Raw genomic sequence first — 27,895 nt, forward strand, 5'->3', positions numbered from 1 at the left:
GAAAGTTACTCGTCAACTACTGTACAATACCGAGATTGATTTTTCTTGGAAGAAGTATGTCAATGGGTTGTTATGTATGTGATAGATTATTCTACCTTGTACTACAATCAGTTTGGGATAAGTTCTTACTATATTATGAGTCAAGATTTCATCTGATGTGCTGAATTATACACGAACACGCCTCAATAAATCATGATTCAGTGCCTTCTAAATTGTGAAGTACTTAAAACAAATTTGGCACCACCATCGTGAAATCAATTAAGACACAAAAGCAAGTAACATGAAAATATGGTATGTTTTGATACAATTACAGAAATTGGATAAAAAAAACAAGAAATGCTTGCGATAGTATAGCAAGTAGGTCGGGTAATTCAACTTTGGCTCAGTGGGGTGTTCCTCCACTACACCCCCACCTGCCCCAACTATAACATAACTGAAAATGTTCCCAATATTATATAATACAGTACAAATTTTAGAGGTATTTAAACTATTTGTATAATGTTCAATCCTTAATATCAGTATCACCGGAGTTCACTTTGGCATTTATAGGGAAACATGTTTAGAGAGTAAACAAATAACTCAAGATAAACAACATTTTTTTCATTCATTCAATTGTGTTTGAGCCTTATACTTTTATATTAGTTGATTTTAATGAATGAAAGAATTATCTGCCAGTTAAAACATTTTTAAAAACTTTTCCCCCACCCCCATTGTTATGCTTCCCCTTTTCTCCTCCCTGTCAACAAAAAATTTCAGGAAGATCTGCACTTTCCTTGCTCTTAAAAATTCAAAATACTTTATTTTTATTTTATAATTTTAATTCAATATGATTATATATTTTTTTAATAATTTAAAACCAACTTTTTGTGTTTATTCATCAAATTTAATTAGTTTAATTACAACAAAATAAAAAACGAGAAAACGAATATCAACATCATATGTGCATAATATATGCTTAACGACAAATTTTTGATTAAAAAAAATCTTCTCTTATCTGTGTTTGATGAATCATGTTATGAGCTACTTAAAGTATAACATGCAGATAATATATAACCAGAGGCACTATTAGGCACAAGACATCATTTGAAAGTGAATATTATGCAAGAGACAAGTTACCATTGAGATAACTATTTTATTTTCTTTCTGTGAACTATTAAATAACAAATAAATACCGTATATCCTCTGGTATAATCCCACCTCCCTAGAACACGAAATTGGGCCAACTTTGGGGGTAGGACTATACCCGGGAAAACCCTGGTTCAGGAAAAAATTGATTGGTAATCATTTCTTGTAAAAACTCATCTGAACTGGCTAGAGAGAGACCTACATCAAGACCAAAAGTCAATACTGGGACTATAACTATGATATGATCGGACATAAAGTAGGGGTGGGATTATACCCAAGGATATACGGTAATAAAAAATACAATTTAAAATTATATACCATAGTAAATGTCAACATTATTCTACTGCAGTAACTGCAGTCAGTTTGCTATTTATACATGCAATTATAGCTACACACTGTTTATTGCAGTCTGCCTCATAAACTTATGCAGTATAACGTGTATACCTCATTTCAGCAGAAGCAGACATTTATTTTTCCTTCCTCAATCAGATTTCTAAAAACCAACAGGCCAACAATAGATCTTGCAGCCAAATTAAAAACCTGGGGCAAAATCTACCAATGTAGACAACAAGGGGGTTTCCTAAACACCATGAAACATCCGATTGCTCATAGCCTTTGGTTGTGATTTAGCAGTCAGATTACTGCATATTCATTGGTCTGCATTTATCTTGGGTACAGTTGTCTTAAAGAGCAGTTCGTTCATTATATATTGATTACGCCACTGTTACAATTAATTCTATTTTAAAGTAGCTACACAAAGACTTCAATATGCTAATATACTTAAGTACTAGAATTCATTATCAAATCTAATTATACCAGCAGAAATATAATGAGAATACACAGTTTCACAAACAACGTATTTAAATTGCAGAATATTTATAGTTGATAATTGCTACTACTGCAAAGTATAACCAATGGTGAGCTCCAGAGATCAAAGGGTTTATCTGTGGCTGCGACACTATCAGTTCCACGCCCCCTGACAGACACTGCGTGCTGCGGAGAATATGTACATAGTACAGTACTGTTGGTATTTGTCGCAGCCAGACATAAGATCAAAGGACTGTTATGAGTTCCTATCTTAGCAAGGCGGGCTCAGTGTCCTATTGTTAGATTGCCTTGGTGTAACAGTATATTTATTGAATAAGAATAAATTTAGACCTTACTGTAGCAATCACAACATCAATTTGTTTTTCCTACAACAAACTACACCATCTCTTGATTTGTCGTTGTAAATCATTTCAGTGATTAAGTCCCAAAAACCCTTGCTTTGTAATCCATACACGACTATGGTTTGTGATTGAACCAGAACTCATTTCTTAGCGTTACGTAATCAGAATCAACCGATTTATTTAGTAATCCATTTTACCTGTTTAAAACTACAACCATTTGAAAATGGAACAATCTCTGTGCAAGCCACTGGGTTGTCAAAGACCTTTGTGAAAAAGTGGTCAGGTTAAAACCTTACCAACTGTACTGGTGGCTACGGCCCTTATTTATGATGGTGTTCTATTAAAATCTATACACTTACCTTAATAATAAGCTCATAGCGTGGAATTCGTTGAACAGGTTTGATGATAAGGTCATCAACACTCAGTTTTTCTTTATTCTCTCTCATACGATCCTAAAAAAGTGTTACATATACAATTTATAATACATACCAACACCAGTAATTGCAAAACAATATTAAACACTTAAGGCAAAAGTGTAGGTTAAGGCAGGAGCGCCGTCGTCCTAGTTCTGGTGGAACAAGTCTTCTCAGATAAGGACTATAAACCGTAGGTCCAGTGTACACAGTTATAACCTGTGTGCACTTTAAAGAACCCAGTTCATTATTTGGGAAGGTGAACTGGTTCACAAATGTTTTAACATAAAGCAAGGCACTTTTTCTTTCCTCTATGGTTTGACCAAGTTTACTTACATCAAGAAACTTGTTGAATGCTGGTTTGGCCGACGCTTTTGATATAAGTTCTTTTGCTCGACTAAAGTTATTGATAAACGAAGTGTAAGTATCCAATAAGCTTTGCTTCGTAAACTGAAAAAAAAAAAAAGAAGAAGGTAAATTAATAGTTTAAATATAATTTAAATTGTTGTTATCGGTTTCAACTTAGATGAATTCTCTTGTTTAAATATGTTAAATCTGATTCCAAAATAAATTAAGATTAAATATTACTATACCGTTCAACAATCAATAAAAATGAAAAACGATTCTAAAATTTGTCTTTTCATCTAAGTATATCATAACCTATACGGTTATATTTCAAAGATTTGTCTTAAATAAATATCAGAAAATAAATAAAAGTTTATATATTTTATCATTTTCTGTATTTGTAATTTTGGGTATAAACAAACAACATGTGAGTCTAATAATTTTCAGTAGATGCAGTAACTATTAACAATACTGCAGCAACAGACCAATTTTGCCAAGATCCCTCGGCGTATTCATACAATAAGCATGTTCACACGTATGGCGTAAGCCATGGCGTACACCTTGCGTAGCCTGCGCCTTTCGTGTGAACTAGGCAGTGAGGTTATTAGCGCAACTCACTACGCCACATCCTTGACGTTATAAAGACAGCTACATACCCCAACTTAACTATGCAGCCAGAGAATCTGATGTAGATCAGAGAGGCGTTACCATGGAGATGTGACTGAATGTAGGTCACCTTATTCATTTCCTTATTGGAATGATCTCATTAAAAATCTCATAAATGCCAAGTTGGGATTTGCCAATCAGATATGTGATACATGTCAATGTGTTGCACACAAAATATACATAAGCAATTTCCTAAGACATTGTTTGGAAGATCTATAACTCCAAGTAATTAAAAAAATAATAATTATTATTACATTCAAAATGATTTAAACAATGCTATTTTATTACCATATCTGACAGGAGAATAGTCCCAGGTTATTAGACTGGGTAACAATTTATGGGGTGGGATTATACACAGACCACATTGAATTTACTAACTACAGTACTACTATTTTTTTCTATTCCGCCAAGTGTGAACCATGCCATTGTTTTAGCTTTCAGACCAGTCCCACCCAATTTCCCTTATATTCCCGCATTCTCCCTCCTGAGGACAATTGAAGTATATTGATCGAAACGTCGATAAACTCAACAGTTCTTTTCAGAACTATATGTGGTGTACCGCAAACTTTCATATATCAACATATTGATTTAGCCATGCAAAACTTCAAACAATATATTACTACTATTTTACCAAATAAAATAAACATCGTTTTCTAATTTTTTTTATATAGTATCCAAACACTGCAAGTCAAGGTAATTAATGTATTATCATATCCAGTATATGTGTATTTAATGTATATACACTGGGAGGGATAAATTAATAATATTTAGATTCATAATAAATTGTATATTATTAATTTTTTTTTTCTTCCGGCATTGTAAAAATGTCTTAATAACGCTGATAATTCTAATTTATGATGAAGCTAAATATTATTAATTTATATCATGCATTATATTAATATTAATAACGATTACTGGAACTGAACTGCAGAATTAATTTCTCTCGTGATAAATGCTGACTATGCAGATTTCAGATGATTACTAATATTATACTCAGATACTCGGGTGGGCCTCACAAGTCAAATGACGATGTCTTTTACATAAATAATAACTATGGTACTTTGATACAAATATCTACAAATTACCCACAAATCAGATGTAATATATATCCTTTCTTTCCCATAGCTAAAATTCGAAAAAAATAATATATGAAATGATTTTATTATATAACTAAATATATGTATTAAATTAATTAATTTCATCTTGATATTAATAGGAGGGCTGTAAGTATAGTATTTTCATTCATTTTGTATTAAAAAGCAAATAGCAAAATAGATTAAAATCAAATAAACATTTTTTTGTAGCCACTTCTTGTTCATAGCTAATAATAATTTTTAGTAAAATAAATTGTTCATATTCAAGTACCCTAATTTGTGTTTGGATTGATATGGATAAAATGGCTTATAAATTGATGGAGGATTTTCACCGTTTTTTTTTTTTTATCAAAATACTACAGTATGAATAAAATCAGAAATACTTCGTAGCGATCTAAATTTACCCTATATTAAGCTCTGTCTACACTATCAAACTAATTTGACAAAAAAATGTGATGTGCATAAATATAGTAGTGATATGTCCAAATATGGTAGTGGTATGACATCATCATGTCTATATATGGGCACATCACATTTTGTTGTCACATAAAGTTTGATCGTGTAGACAGAGCTTTAGAAGCACAGTATTTTCTTGAGACAGAATGAAATAGAAGCCTATTACTGGGCTCTGCATGAAGCACCCTTAGCCAGCATCTGTGCCCCATAAATTAGCATTGCATATACAGGTATTGACAGTCTTTTCACCATACCATTCCAAAGCTAAAGCTGTAAAAGTAATTTTTAAGCAGACCAGACTGCATTTCCTCTTTTTGCTGAATAACTAAAAAGGAAGTATCCTATGTAATAATAACTTGCACTGATGAAGGGCTAGTGTTGCCCGAAAACTCTGCTAATTTTTCTGGCTGTTTTATACTTTATTTTACTTACGTTTGATTTAGCTTTTTGCTTATTTTATTTGTATCTCCATTGAGATCCAGCCACTGATACCCACATTAATTTTTAATTTAAAATATACGGAAAATACAACTTTTCTTTCATTCTCTAATTAAAGTAAGTTTTGATATTGAAGGAAAATATAACTTCAGTGCTCTAGTAATTTAATTTTTAGAAATTTTGTAAAATAAATATTTTAAAAAATGGTGGTAAAGGCTTTAAAGGCCTAGCAGTCAGTAATCGACAAAATTCAATAACATTAATAGCCTGGATTTATAATATAAAGTGGCTAATGTTGTAAAACCTCTTAAGACACTGTACATATATTACCCAGGACCGCTTCTCTCTCGGCTGTTTTCAAATTAATATTCCTAAAAATGGAATTATCCTTACTGTACACTCTGTATTTCCATAAACCATTTACATAAAAATAACCAATAAACTAGATGTGCATATTAATTATTATTATTCTAAACTGCTGTCTAATATAACAATAGCCTAAATGTATGTATGGGTGTGTCACGTATTACTCATTCAAAGCTTGTATGTTTGAATATAAATTTTATATTCCTAATTTCTACAATTGCTATTATATAGTATTGAAAGAAATTTGCTCAACAACTGATGTTGCAATCATAAAAATATATTATAATATTAATATATTATTATGCTGGAATTATACAGTTTCAAATGTAAAAAAAGCATTAAGCGTGGTTCCTACTAGTGACGCAACAACGTATTGACGCAGAGTGCTGTATTGCGTAACAGATGACGCAACAGTGTTTGACGGGGGAAAACACAATGATCGGACGGGCATTTTCTTACGTTGCGTACAGATGTAGATTGCGTTCTGTTGCGTCGCTAGTGAGGAACCAAGCTTTGCAATGAGATATAAGCCTTATATTCCAAAAATGTCTATTAATTTGCAGACTAAATGGTTCATGTACTGTATGTATGTCATTTAACTCTGACACGATTCGAACTAAGCAGGGCCATAACCAAGTAAACAGTAAAAATGTAATTGAGACAGTATTTGTAGAAATGTTTAAAATTTTGTTATACTGCTTTTACTCTGCGAGATAATTTTGAAATAAATAAATATGAAATAATAAAAAATTAGATATTTATCAATTACTACTACTACTATAAGTGTAAAGTAAAATTACGATCCAAAACCAAACAAAATTCACACTTGTAGGCGTTATGTGACCTGTATAAATTTTATGATTAAAAAAATAGATAGCATATCGTAAAGTCTGCAATAAAAGAAAATTACTGATCATGCATTTTTTTGAATGAAAATTTAACAATTTGTAAAGATGTGTGTGACAAGGTCAGTAGACTACTTTGCCTTGACAAAACTTGATTTAACATAAATACTCCTGAGGGACAAGGGACGCATTAGCATTAACAATTACTGACAGAATAGTCATACCTTTAGTGTACATTTGGAAGCCTACAAAAGCCTTTATTTGTTTAATCATATGTACTGAAATTTATCTAAACCAAACATTTCTAATTAGTAAATCAGTTTAGATTTATTAATTAAAAATTCTTCCTTCGTTATTATGTAGTCATAAGTCATTTAATTCCTAAGGGACCATATCAAAATTAGTATAACTAAATTTTTACTACAATAATGTATGATTTTGGATTATTTATGGAGCAATAATTGTAAAAGTGTGTAGGATTACCCACAAAATACTTGCTAAATATTATAGGATGAAAACTTGTTAGATTTCTTTTATTTTATGTATGAAAAATGCATATTATCTATTTATCTTCGATCGTTATCATCCTAGTGTAAATGGGCCTTTAAAGAGTAAATGCAGTGACTGCAGTAGAATCATTTGATATGGTCCCTAACAGTATGTTTATTACCTTTAACAACAACATTGTGGGGAGTGAGAGAGAAATTCCTCTTTTATCACCATTAAACCTATGTGTTCATACTGATTAATTTGGAATGAGTTACTAGTGTGTAACAGTCATTAAAAAATTTGTACCCGTACTAAAATACTTGGTCTGTGTGAACACAGCTTAATTACTATCAATATCTCATATTACTTAAAGGTTCTTAAGCTCCGTCTAAACTATCAAACTATATGCGACAAAAAAAAATGTGATGTGCCCATATATGGACATGATGATGTCATCCAACTACCATATTTGGGCATATCACTACCATATTTGGAACCATCACACTTTTTGTCACATAAAGTTTGATAGTTTTAATAGACAGAGCTTTAGTCAGAAATGGATAGTACAGTAATACTAATAGCAAAACAAAGATGACAGAGGGCCTGTTTCTGCTGCAACTGCTCAAAATACGGTATAAAAATACGGTATAAAATACGGTATTTTTTATACCGTATTTTTCAGTACCCCGTTTCTGCTAACAATACTTCTTGGGTGGTCGTGTTAAATTTCATCCTTTTTACCCAAATTGCCATTCATTTATTTGGTCAATAATTAAAAGTCGCAATAAAGAAAGTTTTACGCCTCACTTTCAACAGGCTAGCCCTAGTGATAGAGATGTTGTGAGAGCACAGAAAACATCGTAATGGGGACAAGTAATTCGTTCCCTCCCCGAGTTATTGTCTTTTGCAATGTTGTACTGCTTTCGCAGGCTCTTCAGCTTTGAGTTTACTTGCTTTGGAAACAAGTCAATTCCGTACTCCTGCTTTATTTTTTTAGAAATGTCTTTATAAATGTGGTTGTCCCTTTTATTACCTTTTAGTTGGCCGGACATTTAACTTCCCCTCCTTCCCCACACCCCTTTTCCCCACACAGATTTATATAGTAAATACTGTGACGTCTTCGCTCCACATTTTCGCCGAATCTATCTATACACGTGTGTAAAACAGCTCACAGCGACTGAAAATAAAAACACGATGTTGACCTCATGTCGCAGGTCAAAAAATATACGGTATTTTTTATTGGCAGCAGAAAAGGGTACAAAAAATACGGTATAAATTTGTAAATACCGTATTTTATCCACAAATTTTGTGGGGAAAATACGGTATACAAAATACGGTATTTTTTTATGAGCGCAGTTTCTCCTGCCAAAAAAATACGGTATAAATACGGTATTCAAAAAATACCGTATAAAATACGGTATTTTCTTGGCAGCAGAAACAGGGCCAGAGAAAGGCAGGCTTACGTAATGAATGTAATTTAATTAAAGCATCATGATGCAAAATCTGAATTTGTTAAGTACGTACATAAGTTTAATAGCTATACCTTATAACCATTATCAATTATTTTTGTTTGTTGACAATATTAGATTACTGTATTATTATATTACTGTATATTATTATTAAGTTATACTGTATTTATATATATATAACAGCGAGTACAAACTTGGCAATTACAGGATAAGGTAAATTATTTTATAGTTATTAATGCTTATAAACCAAGTCTCATTTTAAAATACAGTTTAGCCAAAACAGGCTAGCGTTCTTTAACCCATTGTAGACCAGTGTCATGCTAAGTTTAAGTATCGATAAAATGTATGAATAAATTAATCAAACAAACTTAATGAGAATCTTGGAAGAATTACAATCAAAAGACAAATTGAATTTCAAGTCACAGTACATCGTTGGTGTTTAAGAGCAAGGCAATGTGTCTTATCAATCAATTATCAGCAGCCAATCAGAATAAATTGTTAGTTTCCCAATTGCCTTAGTACTGAGATAATTTAATAGGAGGTTGTTCAGGTTTATTGATCCTGAACCAATTTTACTTTTTGTAACATAAAACCAGAGAAATGAAAAAAGGAAAATTCTGAGATGCTGACTAATATTTTTATCAATATCCAATCATTTTTTTTAGTTGATAGATCAGAAATATGGAAAAAGGGACTTAAATTCACTTATGAAAACACAACCCTAGCTACCTGAAAAGGAACTACAGTAGGTAGCATTTAAGTTCTTTCAGTAAAGGTTTTCAACTTTGACCTACCCAACAACAAGTAATTTGACCAATCATGACGCAGTTGATCATCCAGAACTGTGATTGATCAACTCACTAGTGTTATGCCTACGTTATTGTGTTGTGTCTAAGTGCGAACCAAGCTTTAACTGGCTGAGTTAGTCTACTTTCACACTGTTAAATTCCCACTATTCACCTATTAAGAACTAATAATCTATGAGAACAGAGCCAGAACCTACAAATCCCTGGTCCTACACTACCACCACATCTATATTATGTGCATTGAAAAAAAAAACTTACCGAAGATGTAAAAATATCGCCAATCTTTTGAATTTCGTTCCACTCTTTCACACGTGGTTGAAGCTGCCGCAGAAACAGCCGATGGTTATGCAATATTTCTGGAACTTTGTAAAACATGATGTCAACGATACTTGGATCACATATTCCGGTGTTTTCAGGACTTTTCAGCGGTTCATAATAATTCTAAGAAAATAAATGTTTACTTTTTTAAAAGATAATAATGAAGTTTAACCAATGTTTAATATCCACAATATACAAAATAATACTAAATATAAATAATATTATTTAAAATGCAAATTTAATATATTAGAATTATTTCAAATATTTAATTTTATGAATGGTATATTTCCCCCTTAAAAAAATAACTTTGTTTAAATTTTTTGTTGAATATGCCATTTTAATTTCACATAATAGTTACATTGACCAAAAACTAAAAACTAGACCGAAAAAAAAAAATTATGCAAAATGGCCTATTCAAAGTCTGATTTTATTAATTAATCGTCATTTTTCATGTTTTTGGAGGTCAATACATCTTAAATTTAATATTTTTAAATACTTTCAGTACCACATTTTGTAATATTGCAATATCTTAAATGATATTGGTCTCTTAGTCAAAGTCCTTTTCATAACTATACGCATATACATTAGTACAATGCGTTTTTTGGAAAAACCTCAAGTCTGTACATAAATGCTACCTACAAAAATTGTACTGTATGCTCTGGCGTATCATTATTGATAATACTACTTGTAACCTTATCAAGATAATGGATTCTTTTGTACAGAGGCACGCAATATCATCATTCGGACGTTTTTATTGTTGATCGTTTTACAAGAACCTTTTGTAAAACGACTTCTTGTACAAAAACAAAACAACAAAAGATCATTTTTATGAAATTAATTTCTTAACCTTGGTTTAGTAAGATGTATAAAAAAAAAGTATTTCATCAGGTATAGGGTCACAGAATAAAGGAACCTTTTGTAAAACGACTTCTTGTAGAAAAACAAGATGACAAATGATTCATTTTTATGAAATTAATTTTTCAACCTTGGTTTAGTAAGATGTATATAAAAAAAGTATTTCATCAAGTATAGGGTCACAGAATATCATCATCAGGACATTTTTTATTGTTGATCGTTTTACAAGAATCTTTTGTAAAACGACATTTTACAAAACAAACAATTCCTTAAGAAATTAATTTTTCAACCTTGGTTTAGTAAGATGTATAAAAAAAAAGTATTTCATCAAGTATAGGGGCACAGAATATCATCATCTGGACATTTTTTTATTGTTGATCGTTTTACAAGAATCTTTTGTAAACCGACATTTTATAAAACAAACGATTCATTTTTAAGAAATTAATTTTTCAACCTTGGTTGAGTAAGATGTATAAATAAGTATTTAATCAGGTACCAGATGGAAATTCATTATTTCAAACATATTAATTGAGTATTACTCATACTATGGGTGTGGTTAGTTATCATTGCTTATAACAAAGACTCTATTGTATAATTTTATGTCGATTTCTCCTATTAATTTCTTTCTTCATACAGTATTCAAATTAGTCGGATATAAAACAACATAAAAAGGAGAGAAACATTGTATCCGATCATTTTGTAATTTAAAAAAAAATTTAAGTGATATTAATTGATTTTTTATAATTTCAAGATATATTGTCCTGAAAAATTTTTTTTTAAACATTTGTTTTTTGAATATGCCATTATGATGTTACAAAATGGTTATTCACACAAAAAAATTGGATCGGCAAAAAAATTATTTACCTGAAAAACTGTAATTTAAAGCAAAAAATAGTCATTGTCTGTCTGGCAATGTTTTTGGTTAAATTTAACTGTTTCATTTGTGTTTTTATGGTGAATTCATGAGGTTTTTTTTAATGGAATTGAATAACTTCATTAAAACTGCAAAATGGCCTATTGAAAGTCTGATTTTATAAATCTTTATTTTTCATGATTTTGGGGAACATTTTGGAGGACAATACATCTTCAAATTTATGTTTATGGCATTTTTTTTTCAATAATCGATATTTCATTTCAATAATTTGTCTGCTTTTTTTTAAATTCTAAGAAATTTATTTTCTACAAAACAGCATTACAACGAAGAGTTTAACCCTAACGTAAAGTCCTATAATAAATAATGCCTTACGCGGACTTCAGTTGCTTTTTACAGATTATAACATGTAATTTTAATCGAGTTCTCAATGATCTCCCAAGACAAATTACATACTGCTTTTCAACTAAACAATTTCTTCGTATTTCTGTCATCTTTTAAGGCCATTTAGCGCTGAAATAATTGTGTTCACCTTTTGGCAAAGTGTACTAAAAGTCACCTTCAGTTTTCTTGAAACATTGTTCACAATATAATGACACTGCTGCCCAAAGTCATTTATGATTTAGCAGGGTATTAGCAGGTTTTTTCCTTTATACTGCTGCTCAAAGTCGTTTATAATTTACCATGTTCTTTTCAACCGAAATGATTTGTAAATATCAACAATCCAGAATCATTTTACCACAGTTTCAATAGTGGGGATGGGGGGTGGGGATGGGGGGTTGATGTCGTATAGGGAGGTGAGGGGAAAAGAGCCAGATCCAGGACTTTGAAGTAGGATTGGGAGAGATTATTCTGGGACCAGGTCCTAAAATGGTAAAGCTAACTATTTTGCATTATAATTTTAAAATAGCCCACCCTTGGATTTGCCCATGAGGATAAGTAAGGAAAAGGACTAAAAATTGTGTCTAAATTATGTCTTCTTGTTCACTAAACTTGAGATAGATAATTTGAAATATAAAATCAACTTAGAAACTAAACTAGAAAAGCTGATTAGAAATTTAGCAAATTAAAAATTTAAAAAAAAACAAACAAATTTAGAAATGTTACAGTTCCGATAAAGCTCAATGAGTGGTTTCATAACAATTTCTTTAATTAAAGTATTCAAAAAAATTAAGATACGAATGCAAATGGAGCAATTGAGTTATCTGATAGTAAGATTGAACAATGCATGTTTACATGATATTATGTATACAATATTGCTATACAATTTGTTAACAGTCCGCCATTGTAGTTCTTTTACTGTGTTATAGTAATGAGCCATGATTCACAAAAATTAAATTACCCATTAAAATGAGTGTTTTGATTTCTTTATTTACCTGTGATGGAATGGAATAACCTTGACCTATTTTGAAAGGTCACAATAAGATCACATGCTGGTTTACTTTGAGGAGGTCATAAGAGCCTGAAAATCCTAGGCCTAAACTTAAGCATGGTTTATGCGCAATTCCATGTCGTTGTTTAAATCCAAGTTAAGCCCAACCACGAGGGACGGTAATTCCAAACACGAGCGTGTTTGTGAACAGTGAATTATATACGTCATCAGAGTCTTGGTTTTAATGTAGGCCTATACTACAGTAAACCATGAGACCCTATTAAGAAGACTAAACACTTGCAGTATATGGAGAGATTATTCTGAAACCTCATCACTTGAGCCCTTTACACTCACCCCTAAAAAACTTCAATATCCACCAACTTACCTGGTAGACTAGTAAATGCATGTGTTTATCTTTATTTTTCTGTCCATGATAAAGTCTTATATACTTTTTTTGTAATATTTTTACTGTTTCAAATAATTATGAATATAAAATATGTACCGTTCCCTAACTTTTTATTTCTAGTCTCTTTCTACCTCTGCATACATTTAAAAAATACATCAATTAAAAATTCACAAACAAAAAAAATAAAAAATTTAAAATTCAAAAATCATTTGTTGGAAGAGGTAAAAAACCAAAGTATAGCCTATAATTTTTTTTAATACGTTTCTTGGAATGGTCTTGGAATAATTACAAAGATATGTTTATACCACTTTTTTTTGACAAAATGGGCTAATTATAAAACCCTTCAACATATAAATCTAATAATATATTGACAAATTAAACAGATTATAATACAATAATAATATTAATTTAATAGTAATTAAAATGTATGGCCTTCATTTGACAAACACTGATTTTGTCATTGTACTTTATTCAATCCATCACAATACGTCATTGTCAGATAAAATCCACCTCCTCCTTCCCATCAAAGTAATTCCAAATAGAGTCTGATTGATTAAATAGAATCTATCTAATCTACTGTATTTAAACATTTCTTCAATGTCAGAATTTATAGGAGAATTTACAAGAATGCATTCCGGTGAGAATTGGTGGTGAGAATCATGTCAAAACTATTCTACAGTTACTGCAGTAAAAAAAACTACATTTTGTCTACCCTTTAACCTTGTTTTTGCCATCTGCCATACAGTACCATACAAGTTTTTTTTCTACTGCATTTAACCATTGTTTTCATTGTCAGAATTTATAGGAGAATTTACAAGCATGGATTCTGGGGAGAAATGGTGTTGAGAATCATGTGAAAAGTATTCTACTGCAGTTACTGCAGTAAAAAAAACTACATTTTTCTTTAACCTTGTTTTTCCCATATCAAATTTTTTTTGTGTACTGTCTATTGCAGTAAGTGCCTAATAAATCATACGTTATTATATAGTTTAAAAAAAAGTTTTTATAACTGCAGTAGAATAATTTTTTTACACTTAAAAGCAGAAAAAGGGAAAAACCAAAATAACAATAAGTATTTCTATAGAGATATCATGTCAAAATGATTCATTTTTGCTTCTTTTAATTTTATTTTATGGTAAAGTACTGCTTATAGCTTAATACATCGTACGTTATTTAGTTACAAAAATTTGTTAACTGTAGAACAGCAGTAAATTTAGATCCTTACCCTACCCTTAAAAGTATAAAAAAAGAAAAAAGCAAAAATAACAAACAAGTATAGAAAGATGACATGATCAGATTCCGCATGTAATATATAGCTGTAAAGGTCATCGACTATTAAAGTAATCAAAATGCACTGTACATACAGCCTTACAGGCATGGCCAACTTGAAGCAAAACAATAGTTTGTGCCAAAATGACAACGATTTGTTAAAACTTACCTTAACAAGAGTTTCAAGACTCTGTACATAGGATTGTTCAGTGTGAAGCATTGTATTAGCAACCTGTAGTCGTATATCCTATGAAAACAAAAAAAAAGCATTACTTGTGTAAAATAAAAAAAAAACATTATTAGTATTTTCTATACTATAGTAACCTGTTCATGCCACCATAATTATAATCTAAAAAGGAAAATAACATTGTTATAAATAATTGATAGTAATAATAGTAATCATATTTATAGTAATATTGTGTTGAAAATGTCTAATATAGTGTAGTACTAGTAGGCACATATTGTATTTGTACTGTATTATTGCATGGCGTAATTATTATTACTCGATGATTATAGCAAAATAAACAATGGTTTTTTAGCATTTGGATATCAAGTTTGTTACAAAAGCTTTACTGAACTCCTTTTTTAACATCCCTTCATTTTTGTTTTTACGTAAATATCTTATATGATGAATGAATAAACTAGTAATTGAATTAATTTGTTAATGCTCTACCTGACACTTGGGTTCAAATCAAGACTAGGCTTATTATAATGACACCACATACTCCATTATATAATACACATTAATTGTTCATTTCATGAATACAGCATCTTATAACATGTAACTTGTTTAATAATATTTGTATCTCTGGTACTGTTATTGTTGTTTACAATACCCATTCTTGAAAAACAAAAGGTGACTGTCTAAGCACAGGCTGAAAAATGGTATGGTTAAACACCCTCCTCTCCCTTTTCCTTTCCAACTTCTGATGTCACCTAAAACATCCCCACCCCTCCACCGACCAAACCCTCCCACAACAACCACTCCACAGATCAGATGATATTTGACACAATATGCAAATCTTTCAAACACAATATAAATCATGTTTTTTATCAGCATGTTTGTAGTTGTTGATTCATGTAGTTGATTCATGTAGTACTATTAATTTATTTAATTGTTTTGGCATTTTGTTATGTGGATAATGTTTTAGGAATGCTGATGGGTTCATTGTAACAGGTGTTTAGCTGTTTATATTATAATAATTTAAGAATGGTATGTTGTCAATTATTCCCAAAGTACTCGGCTAAAGTATGGTTCAACAATTGTCTTTTATGATAGGAGGTTGTAGTTGGTCTTGATGTATAGTTGAATTCATGTTGGGGTTATTTTTTACAGTAAGTATTTTAGGGAGCTTTAGATTTTTGAACTAGTTACGTGTGTTAATTCATTGTGCAAATGAAGGGCCGTTTGGGACATACTTTCTTGCTCGACTCAAAACTAGTTTTGGTGGATTCTAGTTCCACGAGATGACCAACGAACAAATGACACACTATATATGCATAGGTCATAGAAAAACAATTGGCAAATTCAGGAATGTGAAATTTAGGGGGTGCCAGGGCCGAGTGGATCCTTGGATCCGCCCCTGATGCTCAATATTGTCAAATGAAAAGCACACTAGTCAACATATTATGTGCTTTTGAAAGCGAAAGAGATGAAGTTCCTATATGAAATTATCGAAAAAAAAACATAGAAAACATATACTGTAGAATTTTACTTTCAGAATCATTCAAGCGTGAATTCAGAATCACTCAAGCATGCGATTCAGAACAACTCATGCATGCAATTAACCTTAAACTAATAGGATATTTTCCTTCTTACCGAACAGTTTCAGCGAATGACGGTGATTTACTTAATCGGAAGGAAAATTCTATTCATAATTTATTGATATAAGATTACAATATTAGATAAATGTCATTGAATATTTTAGATAATAAACCATATAGACAATTAAATAAAATATTTATCAATTTAATTAATTCGCTTGTATTCAAATTAAATCATGTTATCTTTGACAACAACAGTCTGTATTATATGAAATTCATATCTGTATTGTCAGACATGCTTAAGAGTTAAACTCATATTTCTAGAAAAGTCAGTTGAGCAATTTATATATTTGTTCTTGATATTAAAAGCATTTTCATTTGTTATTTATTCAAATTTCTGCCTAGTATAAAACAGATATACAGTACAAGACAATGAAAGATAAAAAAAGGTATATGTTTGTCAATTCAAAATAGACAAATAAATAAAAACAAATCAATAAAAACATACGTTATTGCAGTTTTAAAAAAGTAGTTACTGTAGTATACTGCAGTAGAATAACTTTGACATGATTACTTGAATCAAAGGACAAATTTGGATTGATTTGATTTGAATTTATTAGAAAAATCATTATCAAAAAATACCTACAAAGTTATAACATAAATTTCTGCCTGGCTCACACATTACATAAAGATAATTTATTACATTTTCATTAAAATGTCGTTAAAATCTGTTGACAATCTTCCAGGAAATTGGTCATAGATAAATTTATTTTCTATAAACAACAAGTAATTCTTGTCATTTTTATGTAACAGATCAGAACACCTCAATCAATTGGCTCACACAACATAAAATAATTTATTAAATTGTCATTAAAATCTGGTGACAATCTTCCAGGAAATTGGTCATAGATAAATTTATTTTCTTTATACAACTATTAAATTCTTATCATTCTTTATGTAACAGATCTTACTAGTGGTCAATTCCAAAAAAGTATAAAAGTGTTTTTACAAATCTGATATATAGCAGTTAGCAGACATTCTTAGAATTCCTGATGGCTAACTTTGACATTCTTGGACATAAATGAATTAAATTTTGTTTAAAAAAATGTATAATTCATTTTTATAGGTTTGCTTGGTGAATGTACTATACAAATTGAACAAAAAATAATAAAATGTTTAGGATGATATATATGGGCAGTCTCACCCACTTGAGGATGAGGCTGATGGATGATACCAAGCTGCCTTGAAGGGGTTTTTAAAGTTGTTTTGAGTTACAATTACTCCTCTGGGAGGATAAAGGCTTTTGTAAGGTTATCCAGGTATATTATTATAATATAAGCTACATACAGTATGACATAAAATGAAAAAAAAATCTAATAACACAATATAAAAATAGTGGAAAAACTTATATCATTGAATAATTTAAAACAAAATATTTTATTCATCTTTTCATTTTAGGTTTGTGCAAATTCAATTAATAATTTAATCCAATGCTATTTTGTTTTTTTTACATTTCATAAATGTCAAAGTGTTAGTTTGTGAATAATTTAAAGCAAAAATATATTTTTTATTAACCTATTTTATTCAGCAATTTTTAGGCATATTAATCGCAGTTTGTCTGCAACTATTAAAAAGGGATATGCACATAATGCTATTATATATATTTTTTATTTAAAAAAATGGTTTTTATTATTATGTTTAATACATTTTCTTTTACTATTTGTTAAACTCGTTCCTAGTAAAATAATATTCCGGGTATATTTTATATTATGCTGTGAAACTTTAAGTTTACATAAACTTCAGGAATTTCCAAATTCCTCATTTCATGTCATTTGAAAATGTAAAGAATTTTAAATATCTACTTCAACAATTCTTTTATGAGTGTTTGTATTCTGCTAAAATTAATATACCTCCTAATTATAGATATTTTGATCTATATTTAGCAAGTTTGTAACCAGATCTTGAAGAAGTAGTTTAACCTTAGGCTGCAATACCATATTTGTCACTATGTTGGACTCATTTTTTAACCACCTGTTATGGTACGCTGCTGGAACCATCTCACAGCCTTCAATAAGTGCATTGTCTCCTGCAGGGCTAACTTTCCTCTAGGCCTGCAATGTTATACAACACCGTCATGATTTTACAATGGAGAATTTGAAAGGAAACCAAACTTTTGAGCGTGCAATATCTTTATGGAATGTTTGGCATTGCAAAATGGTAGCATGCCATGCTTCACTGGCACGCTATTGAGATCTGGGGAAGATACTGACATTTTAGATCCATTAAAGTTCAATAGCATTTAATATCAATAACATTAAAATCTAACTAGAATTTAATTCGTCACTTTGACGAATTATAGGTGATCATTTTTATCATTTTACTGAAATTAATTTTTTTTAAACATGCACGTACGTTAACATACGATCGGAAAATGTTGATGTATGCCATCCTATTATATGCTTATAGTGCTGAGTTGTGCCTATATGCCATATACAATATGTACAGTATATACTGTATATCTATATACAGTGTAGCATAGGTGAAATTACGGGACACACATGTTCTAATTTTTTTGCATGATGACGTTATCAAACTAAACTTTAAGATGACAATTTCGAAAGATAATTAATTGAGCAAAAAAATATAAGATTTGGAAAAAAATTTGGCACGTAGAAGCGCTGTGCGCGCTCTTTGAATTGTGTATAACTTTGACGAAAAATATGAAAAAACTACTTTTTCACTTCAACTGGCCATATGTTAACGTCACAACATCCGATAGGCTTAATTTTTATATGAATTAATATCTACATTTCATCAGCTTTCATAATAAATTATAATCATCAAGGTAACCTTCAATTCTGAAGAGCTGTAAGATATTCAAATTTACTGCGAAGGTGAAATTACATGGCCTACGTTATTCAAGTTTTTACGCGTGATGACGTCATTAAAATGAAGATAGTGTCAACTCATGATAAAGATAATTAATTAAGCAAGCACATACTGAAAGTTGTGCGAAATTCGAGCACACATAACCAAGATGCGCTCTGTTGAATGTGATAATCTACACAAAAAGATAACAAATCCTAATTTTTAAATTCAAGTGGCCATTTGATGACGTCAAAACATTTTGTACGTAAAATGTGTACATGAATTCATATCTACAACTCAATGGCTTCCAGAATAAGTTAAAAAAATCGGGGGTCATCTTGCATTCTGAAGAATTATTTTCATTTTAAAAAAGACCTATTTTTCACCATTTTCAGAACTTTTGTAAAATTAATGTGCGCATTTTGTCATTTTTAACGTGCTCGTATAGCGTTATTTTAAGTCGGAACTGACTCAAATTTGGTGAATGTACTAAGGATGGTGAGTAGAATGAGATTTGTAAAAAAAAATCAAATTTTTTACGCTTTTTAAGTATCGCGCGCGCAAAAACGCATTTTTGCGCAGTAATTTTTTGAAACACGCAAATGGCCTAATTCATGCTCTAAATTGATCAAAACTTAATTTTGAGCGTTTTAAATTTTTAACGCGCGATATCACGCGCATGAACCTACGTGCGCGTGCGTTTTTATTTGCTAATATTTTTACCCTTGATCTGAAGTTTACGTGTAGTGAATTTCATTAATATGTGATAATGAATTATGGAGATATGATTGATAATGTGATTTCGCAAAATGGCGTATAAATGTCGTCTCGGATGAGTGATCGCGCTGGAAAGCTTATTAGGATTAAGTTATATTATTTGAAAGATATTCTGAAATTTTTGTAATCATTGACATTAAACTTTTTGAGATAATTGTTACACAAAATAGTGTACAGAAACAATAAAAAGAAAAAAAATAATAATAAAGATTTTATACAATAACAATAGGTGATCATTTTATTCTAAATGATCACCTAATAAAAAAAAAATAACATGTTATTTAATTATTGTGGGGAAACACATACTACAGTACTTCATGTGGTAACTTTATCTCATTGCAAATCCCTATGATTTTAGTAGTACCCCAAGATGGCCATTTGGGAATAAACTACATGTTTCCTATATCTTTAATTTCTCATAACAGCATACATGACATAACATCATCTACATTTTTGGTACACATATTATTATATGGCGCTTGTCGCTGTCGCAACCACTTGACCGCTTTAAATGAATGAAATGTTAGGATTTTAATTAGTAGATTGAGCACTTAAACTTCAGTATAAATAGAGCCCCTATTAGCTTGGTTCCCACTTTGATACAACAAAGTAGGTGCAATGCAAGTGAGTTGGCCAACCACAAGAGACAGTACAGTCGACCTTCCCTTGGTCTGAGAGGCGTTCGTAAATGAAAAGTAAATGAGAAGGTTCGGAAAAAAACGCCCCTCTATTAAAACAGTTGGTAAAAACATGCCCAAATTACAAAGGCCCTATGATGATCAAATTGATCAATGGTCATATAAAATAAGTGGGAAGCAAGCTTAAGAGCACATCTTCAGGATTGGCCATAGTGTTAAAACATACTGTATATTTCACTTGAACAAAGATGTATCACTATAGGGAGTGTTTTCAGAATAGGGGTGTCCCAAAGGATGGGTTCTACAGTACTGCATTTTCATTCACCTTATTGCAACATTTGTAAGTAGCAGTGGAAAGAATAAAGGTCTGTCTACACTATCAAACCTAATGTGACAAAAAAATGTGATGTGCCCATATATAGACATGTGACATGATGTCATATGAGTACCATATTTGGACATATCACCACCATATTTGGGCACATCACACTTTTTTTCAAACTAATTATCACATATAGCTTTATTGAGAAGTTTTAATAGTGGATAGAAGTCACTAAACAAACTTTTAATGACCACGCCCCCAGTTTTTAGTTTCGAATGACTTCCTTTTCAACTCAAATTGTCAGCTTATCTTATTTGAATTTTAATAGTTTTAGTCTATCCACTAACCCACTTATATAAACCTGAACCATCAAATATTAATTACTACACTACTCTTGGAAGTACAGTAAATATTGGATGAGCACCAGTACTTATAGACTTTAAGTGATGATAGTAGAAAATATAAGCTTTCTCCAGGGATCCGACCTGATACTACTGCCTTATGGCACTGTGTATAAAGTTAAAGAATTTAAAGTTATAGATGTGTGATATAAAAGAAAATAAACAAGGTTTAAAGCCTATAATGAGGATACTATATTGTATCTTCTGTTCTCGACTGACTACACTGAAGAAATACTGTAGAAATATATATTCATGTTTTGGGATAAAATTATTTTACCATAGTTTTATACTGCAGTAAACAACATTTGTTTACAGCAATACTGTAATGTTTGTTTTTAATTTGGGAAGAGTGAATTTAAAGAGTAAACAGAATGTATTTACTGGAGTAAACTGCAGTAGTATAATTTGGACACGGTCCCTTTGGTATTACTGCCTACAAACCTGCATATAAATTAGCCTGAATCTCTCTAGCTAATTTTTAACTTTTTGTATAGTACAAAGCCAAGTCATTTTTTTTAACATCAAAGGGTAAACAAGTCAACATACACAACATTGGTATGTGAGACTCGCGCAGTAATGTAATATTTAATTCAAAAGAGGTTGCGACCTCAGTAAGGATTCATTCCTATGTCTATCTCAACAAGATTTAGCTCAGTGAGGCATCGTTTTTCTCGAAAAATAAATTTGTTTTTAGCACATAGTAAAACAACCTACAATATATCTTTAATTATTTATAATTCTATGAGACAAACATGTAGTTCGCATAAACATATACACATTACTCTCCTCAAGAAAACTAAATCTATCAACTAACGTGATAATTCATACAGCTTTGAATTCCTCAATGACCTAAAAAGAATTTGTTAATAAAAATAAAGTCAAATATTTTTAGTAACACTGTCAATATACAGTAGGCTACTGTATTTAAAGTATAAAATGAATTATTTATCATTTAAATATTTACTTTAAAATCATGTCAAATTGAATTAAATGCACATTCTTTTAGAATAGAAATTGCAATGCAATATTCAATGACACAGTTTTCTTCTTATATTTTTACAATAAGATGAGATGGTATCAGAGATAACAGTAATTATGTACATGTACTGTATGTAGAGAAGTATGAAAATACTTTCAGTGGCAATAAAACCTGAGAAGCAATAGTTTCAGAATACATGGGTTTTTTAAGAGAGGTGGGAAGAGGGGGTATAAGTGATGTACTGAAGATTCAAGAATTTATTTGATACAAAACAAATAAACATTTTATCATTACTTATTATTAAGATCCTGTCAAAATTTTTCTCTTGCTGCAGTAACTACATTTTGTTTTCTCTCAAGCCTTTGTATGCAATAGAAAGCCTTTTTGTCTCATAAAAGGTCAGACAATGGGGTTTTGGTTAATTTTTAACTTTTCATTTTGTTTTTTTATTTAGTGAAATCATCATTTCTGCTCATTTATTTTTCTACTAACTGCTATAAAAGTGAATATTACTTTATTGAAAGTAAAAATATGCCCTAATTAAAAGATTGATTTTATTCATCTTTATTTTTTGGGGAACAACACATCTTTAAACTTTAGAGCATACGGTACTTATTTACATTCACATCCAATTCTTACTATACAGACATTGAATGAATATTCATTTTGACTCGGTACATATAATGAGCACAGTGAAATCATTAACCTACTAAAGTAAACCAGTTAGCTACTGTATCCATTTTTGTTTATCATGTGTCACGCATCACCGCATCGGTAATAAGTAATTCCATCATTCTAGTTAAAAGCGGCACCTGCAGATTCATGGATGATGCTTAAAAACAAGATTCAATTTGTTCAGGATTTGGAAGATCGATCGTGATGTTTTCAGAACTGAACTATGCATCTATTCTTTTGTTGATTGGAATTGAATGAAGATTGAAAAGGTCACAAGGATATGAACTGAAGATTGATACACAAAGGAGAAGTGTTTATAAAAATTATCTTTCATCAGAAAATTAAATATATTTAATAATATTCCGTACAGTACTACTTACTACTGTACAGTATATAGTAGGTATTATATTTACTAACTGTATAGTATGTACTGACAGTAAGTTTCCGATTGTTCGCTTCACAGAAAAGTCTCACCTTTATAGGCCTCTATATACAGGGGACACCCATATTAAGGAGGAACATTGTTGGGTCCCAAGGTCCCCACAAAAATGGATACTGAACTAAATACAACTTTTAGCACATAATACTTGATAGAAGATATTAATACTGTACAATGCTATCACAACAATTAGTTAACAAGTTTTATACCTCAAAGACAATAATGATTAATGTGAGAAAGTTAATTAATGTTCTTTGTTGAAAAGAAAATACTATAAATTAATAAAAAAGAAGAAAAAAGGTCATCTACTTGCTCAACCAACAATATAAAGATTAAAATCAAAAATTAAAATAATCAAATTGATCTTACCTGTTGTTTTTTCCTTCGTGTTGGCGAGATATCTCTCTGTTTACTTGTCCGAGGTAATGTAGACGATTGCGAAGTGGAAACTGTAGATATGGCTGTCTTAATACCCGATATATCCTTAAGTCTTAGATTAACATTTTCTGAAAGATTCGGCGTTGACTCCGATAGTGATAAACCTTGCGTAGGTCCTAGCGTCGGACTCTGTGTATTGCGAGTTGGAGATAGAGTATATTTTCCAGAATTTTCTCGTTCACTTAAACTTATCGATCTTAAAATTGTATCAACTTTGGTAACATCTGCCGAGTCTAAAGATCCTGATTTTACAGTAAAGCGATCGTGATCGCTGACTGCTCTCTGATGGATGATTCTAATAAGAGGTGGTTTATCGTGCACAATATTAAGATTTTGTTTTATTGCTTCTTGGCTTTCGGTCGATTCCACGGTGTTTGCTCCTCGGTTTCTCTTTTGAGATTTTCGTCTTTGCAGTTGAGGAGTCAATACTGGTTGGATGGGTTCTTCATCAATATGCAAAATTGGCTCAATATCTCCTGAGTTATTTAAACTTGTTTTTGAGTCCAGTGTAGAATTCAAATCTTCGACCGATGTTGGAATTTTATCTCCATACATCGGAGTCTGACCGGACATCATAGGATTGCTGGCAGACGATTGTATGTTTGGTGCGTAGTGTTCAGTTACAATGCCAGAATTTCCATTTGGCCAAGTTAAAGATTTTTTTTTCAAGGTTTTTCCATTCTTTTCATTTGAATCAATGTTTGAGTTGATAACGCCACCAGGTTGGTAAGAGACTTCCTCCATGGCATGCAAGAACCCTTGATCAGCAATGGTTTCACTGATGGAGGTTGCAAGACTGGAATTAGAAAGACTACTTTCAGTACTGACTATGCTTCCTGCATAACCTGTTGATGGCGTCTCAACGCTTTCTTTACTCACTGTACCACGTAAACGAGGACTAACCAAATTATTTTGTGGATATCGCTCTGGAGTGGGATCGCTTTTCCAACGATCAGTATCTCCATTCGACGAATAATTATCCAAAGTTGGTATTTCTCCTATGGCTAATTTTCTTCTTCGCCGCGTACTAGGCGTGGACGGATCTTCTGAATTTTTTGTGGTAAGACCGTCAGATTTTCTGCCATTATCATAAATGTCAGTTTTGGGTTTTAGTGGTTTTAATGCTGCGTTTAACTGTTGAAATTGGTTAGGTGGTGTTGTGTGCTCCAATTTCTGTAAAATTTGTGGCAGTTCCGGTATTCTTAGACTCGTTTTTTTAACGTTCCTATGTGGTGAAATTTGAGGAGATTCCTGACAATCGGACAAAACACATCCTTCATCAGAAAGATTCGTGTCATAGGAAGTGACACTGGGTGGTTCTGAAACTGGTGATATTGGACGAGATAAATTGTATGGTGTGCTATCCGCCGAGGGCGATACCGACCAAGAAGAAATTAACTGATTGCGTAACTTATTAGTAATATAATGTAAAGATCTTGGAGTTGGAAGGCTGTTTGTTGAATTATCATCACTGCTTTCAACATCTTTATTTGATGATTTTCTTAAAGACCATTTCAAATTACTATAATCCGTTCTTAAAGTTATTTCTGGACTAACTTGTGGGTGAGAATTTCCTTTACGCCAACCAGACGGTTGGGAAGCACTATGCCGCATGTTTGTATTGCATCGATCAGAATACAATCCGCATTCGGTATGAGCACCAGTGTCCGACATTGTTCTATGGAGCCTTGGGTTTACTCCGGGTCTAGGATGACAATTCAAGGATGAATTCTGAATTGGTTTGTGCTCAAGTTGGTAGCCAGCTTCCATCTCGCACTCCAGATGTCTATGTTCTTGCGGACTCGTCTCTATATCCTTCACAGTATCAACGCTAGAAATGCTGGATCTCCGACTCGTTGATCTAGAGCTTATGGGGCTGAGCTCTTCAAACGACTGCAATGTCTTTTTCGTGACAGTAGCTAACCTAGTCAAGGCCAGAGGCTTGACTGGTTTAGCCAATGCTTTTCGGTTCAGTTGTTTAAAATCTGCTTTAACGTGATAGTTAGGGCAAGATTCTTCATATTCATCCATAGGTTCAAATCTATTGAAAATATAATCATCCTGCGAGGCCTGTTCGCTTGACGCTGTAGGCCTATATCTTTTCCGATGTTTACCACCGTTTGAGGAATATACTTGTCGACTATCTTGCTGATAAATATCAAATGGATTTGCACCTTCTCCTAATTTTAAGTGCCTAGGTAAAGTTGTGGATTTCCGTTTCATTGGCGTGACATCACCACCACCATATGCCATCCATCCACGTTGTTGAACTGGAGACACAAAATAAGAATCTTGTTGACCAGTAGGCCTAGAAGTAGTATCTTCTTTCCGAGAATGGAATTTAGAAGCACCGTTGTTATCATTTACTTTAGCCATATTCATTGCTAATGTACCTTGTTGGTCTGATACAAGCGGGGTATCATTTTCCTGTTGGTAATACTCGATATGGCTACCATTAGATAATGCTAATAACTCCTCCCCGTTTTGCGTTTCGTTACCATCTTTATCCTCATTACACATCCACTCTAATCCAAATTCGCGAGTGAGGTAGCTGTTTCGACCCCTGCTAGGTGTCTGCTGAGACATAACGAAAATATCGTACCGTCATTAATATTCCACCAACACGAACATTAGATGAATGATCAATAATACGGTTTAAATTTAAAGATTCCAATGTTAATTGAAGGCTCGATTTTAAGTCTCAATTACAAGTAAGCTCGTTGAATTCGTGTATAGTAATTTACTGCTTCAGCGCCACTAAAGATGTTTGTGTCTTACCACGGTAAACCATTTCTTGCAATCAAGCGATGGCGACCGAGTTCTTATCAACAATACTCCAATTGAACGCAGACAGAAAAAAGCATATCTACAAAATGACTGACATACCAGTTAACAGCATTGACAAGGTAAAACTTGGTAACTGAATGCATTCTTTCCCTTTAAAATACTTAACTATTCTCATCAGCTACACAACAACATCAATCGTCCTCCGTGGTTGCCGCCGTACTTATTTCCTTTGAAACCCCAATGGCATTAAAAAAAACAATAAGGCATTGGTTCCGCTTCAGTTCACTCAGCCAACTGTTGAAATCTAAGAACAGCATGCGATGACATTCTTTCATTGTTTTTACCCTTTAAATTTGATTTATCTTTTTGTTTATTAGTTTATTAATTTTTGGTCCAAATCGGAGTCCAAATACCATAGACAATACTTTTCTAAGCAAAGGGTAAACGGGATTGACGGAGTGTCAAGTTTTGTATAAAAAAATATCGCTTCTTCTTTTATGTTATGTTAAGTTCAGATAAAATTTTTTTGATAATTTTGTATTCAAAACTGTAACATAATTCTTTGCAATCATAGGCTACAGCAGCAGAAAACCGTAATTGGTAGCCTTAATTTGTAAGCCAAACCATGGAGGTATAAAATTAGATACCTCCATGGTCAAACGTAGGTTGCGTTTCGGACATTAACGGTTTTTTTAAATAATAAATTTAAGTAAACCAATTATTTTTTTATTTTTATATTTAGACCATGGACCACCTAAAATTAAATTTATAGCCCACTAAATCCGTGTTTGGACTGAACTTAAAAACATTGGTATCTTGCCGCGTGATGGCGTACATCCATAATCCTTCATATCATCAGTAGGCCTACATAAAACAACTGTTATTTTATTTTACTGAGTACGAACTGAAAATTGGTAGATAATCGGCAGCAGGACTCTGTAGATTTATTCAAACGGTAGTTAAACTTTTTTTAAAGAAAAAAACTAATTTAATTTGAATAACACTCCATTCCCTTTTCAATTTAAATCTCTCCTA

General features: G+C 31.7%; 1 protein-coding gene across 1 annotated transcript in view; it reads right to left on the reverse strand.

Annotated features, from left to right (window-relative positions):
• Window positions 1–27,072, reverse strand: part of LOC144843031 (rho guanine nucleotide exchange factor 17-like) — a 73,666-nt gene extending 46,594 nt beyond the window's left edge. The window contains exons 1-5 of the mRNA XM_078699678.1: window positions 24,005–27,072; window positions 14,942–15,019; window positions 9,940–10,122; window positions 3,044–3,157; window positions 2,654–2,746 (exon numbers count right to left, since the gene is read on the reverse strand). Of these exons, the coding sequence (XP_078555804.1) occupies window positions 2,654–2,746; window positions 3,044–3,157; window positions 9,940–10,122; window positions 14,942–15,019; window positions 24,005–26,659 (3,123 nt within the window). The 5' untranslated portion in view covers window positions 26,660–27,072. The remainder of the gene's footprint in view (window positions 1–2,653; window positions 2,747–3,043; window positions 3,158–9,939; window positions 10,123–14,941; window positions 15,020–24,004) is intronic.
• Window positions 27,073–27,895: the final 823 nt, after the last annotated feature.

The sequence above is a fragment of the Antedon bifida genome, chromosome 5, assembly GCF_963402885.1.
Source record: "Antedon bifida chromosome 5, ecAntBifi1.1, whole genome shotgun sequence".
NCBI lineage: Eukaryota > Metazoa > Echinodermata > Crinoidea > Comatulida > Antedonidae > Antedon > Antedon bifida.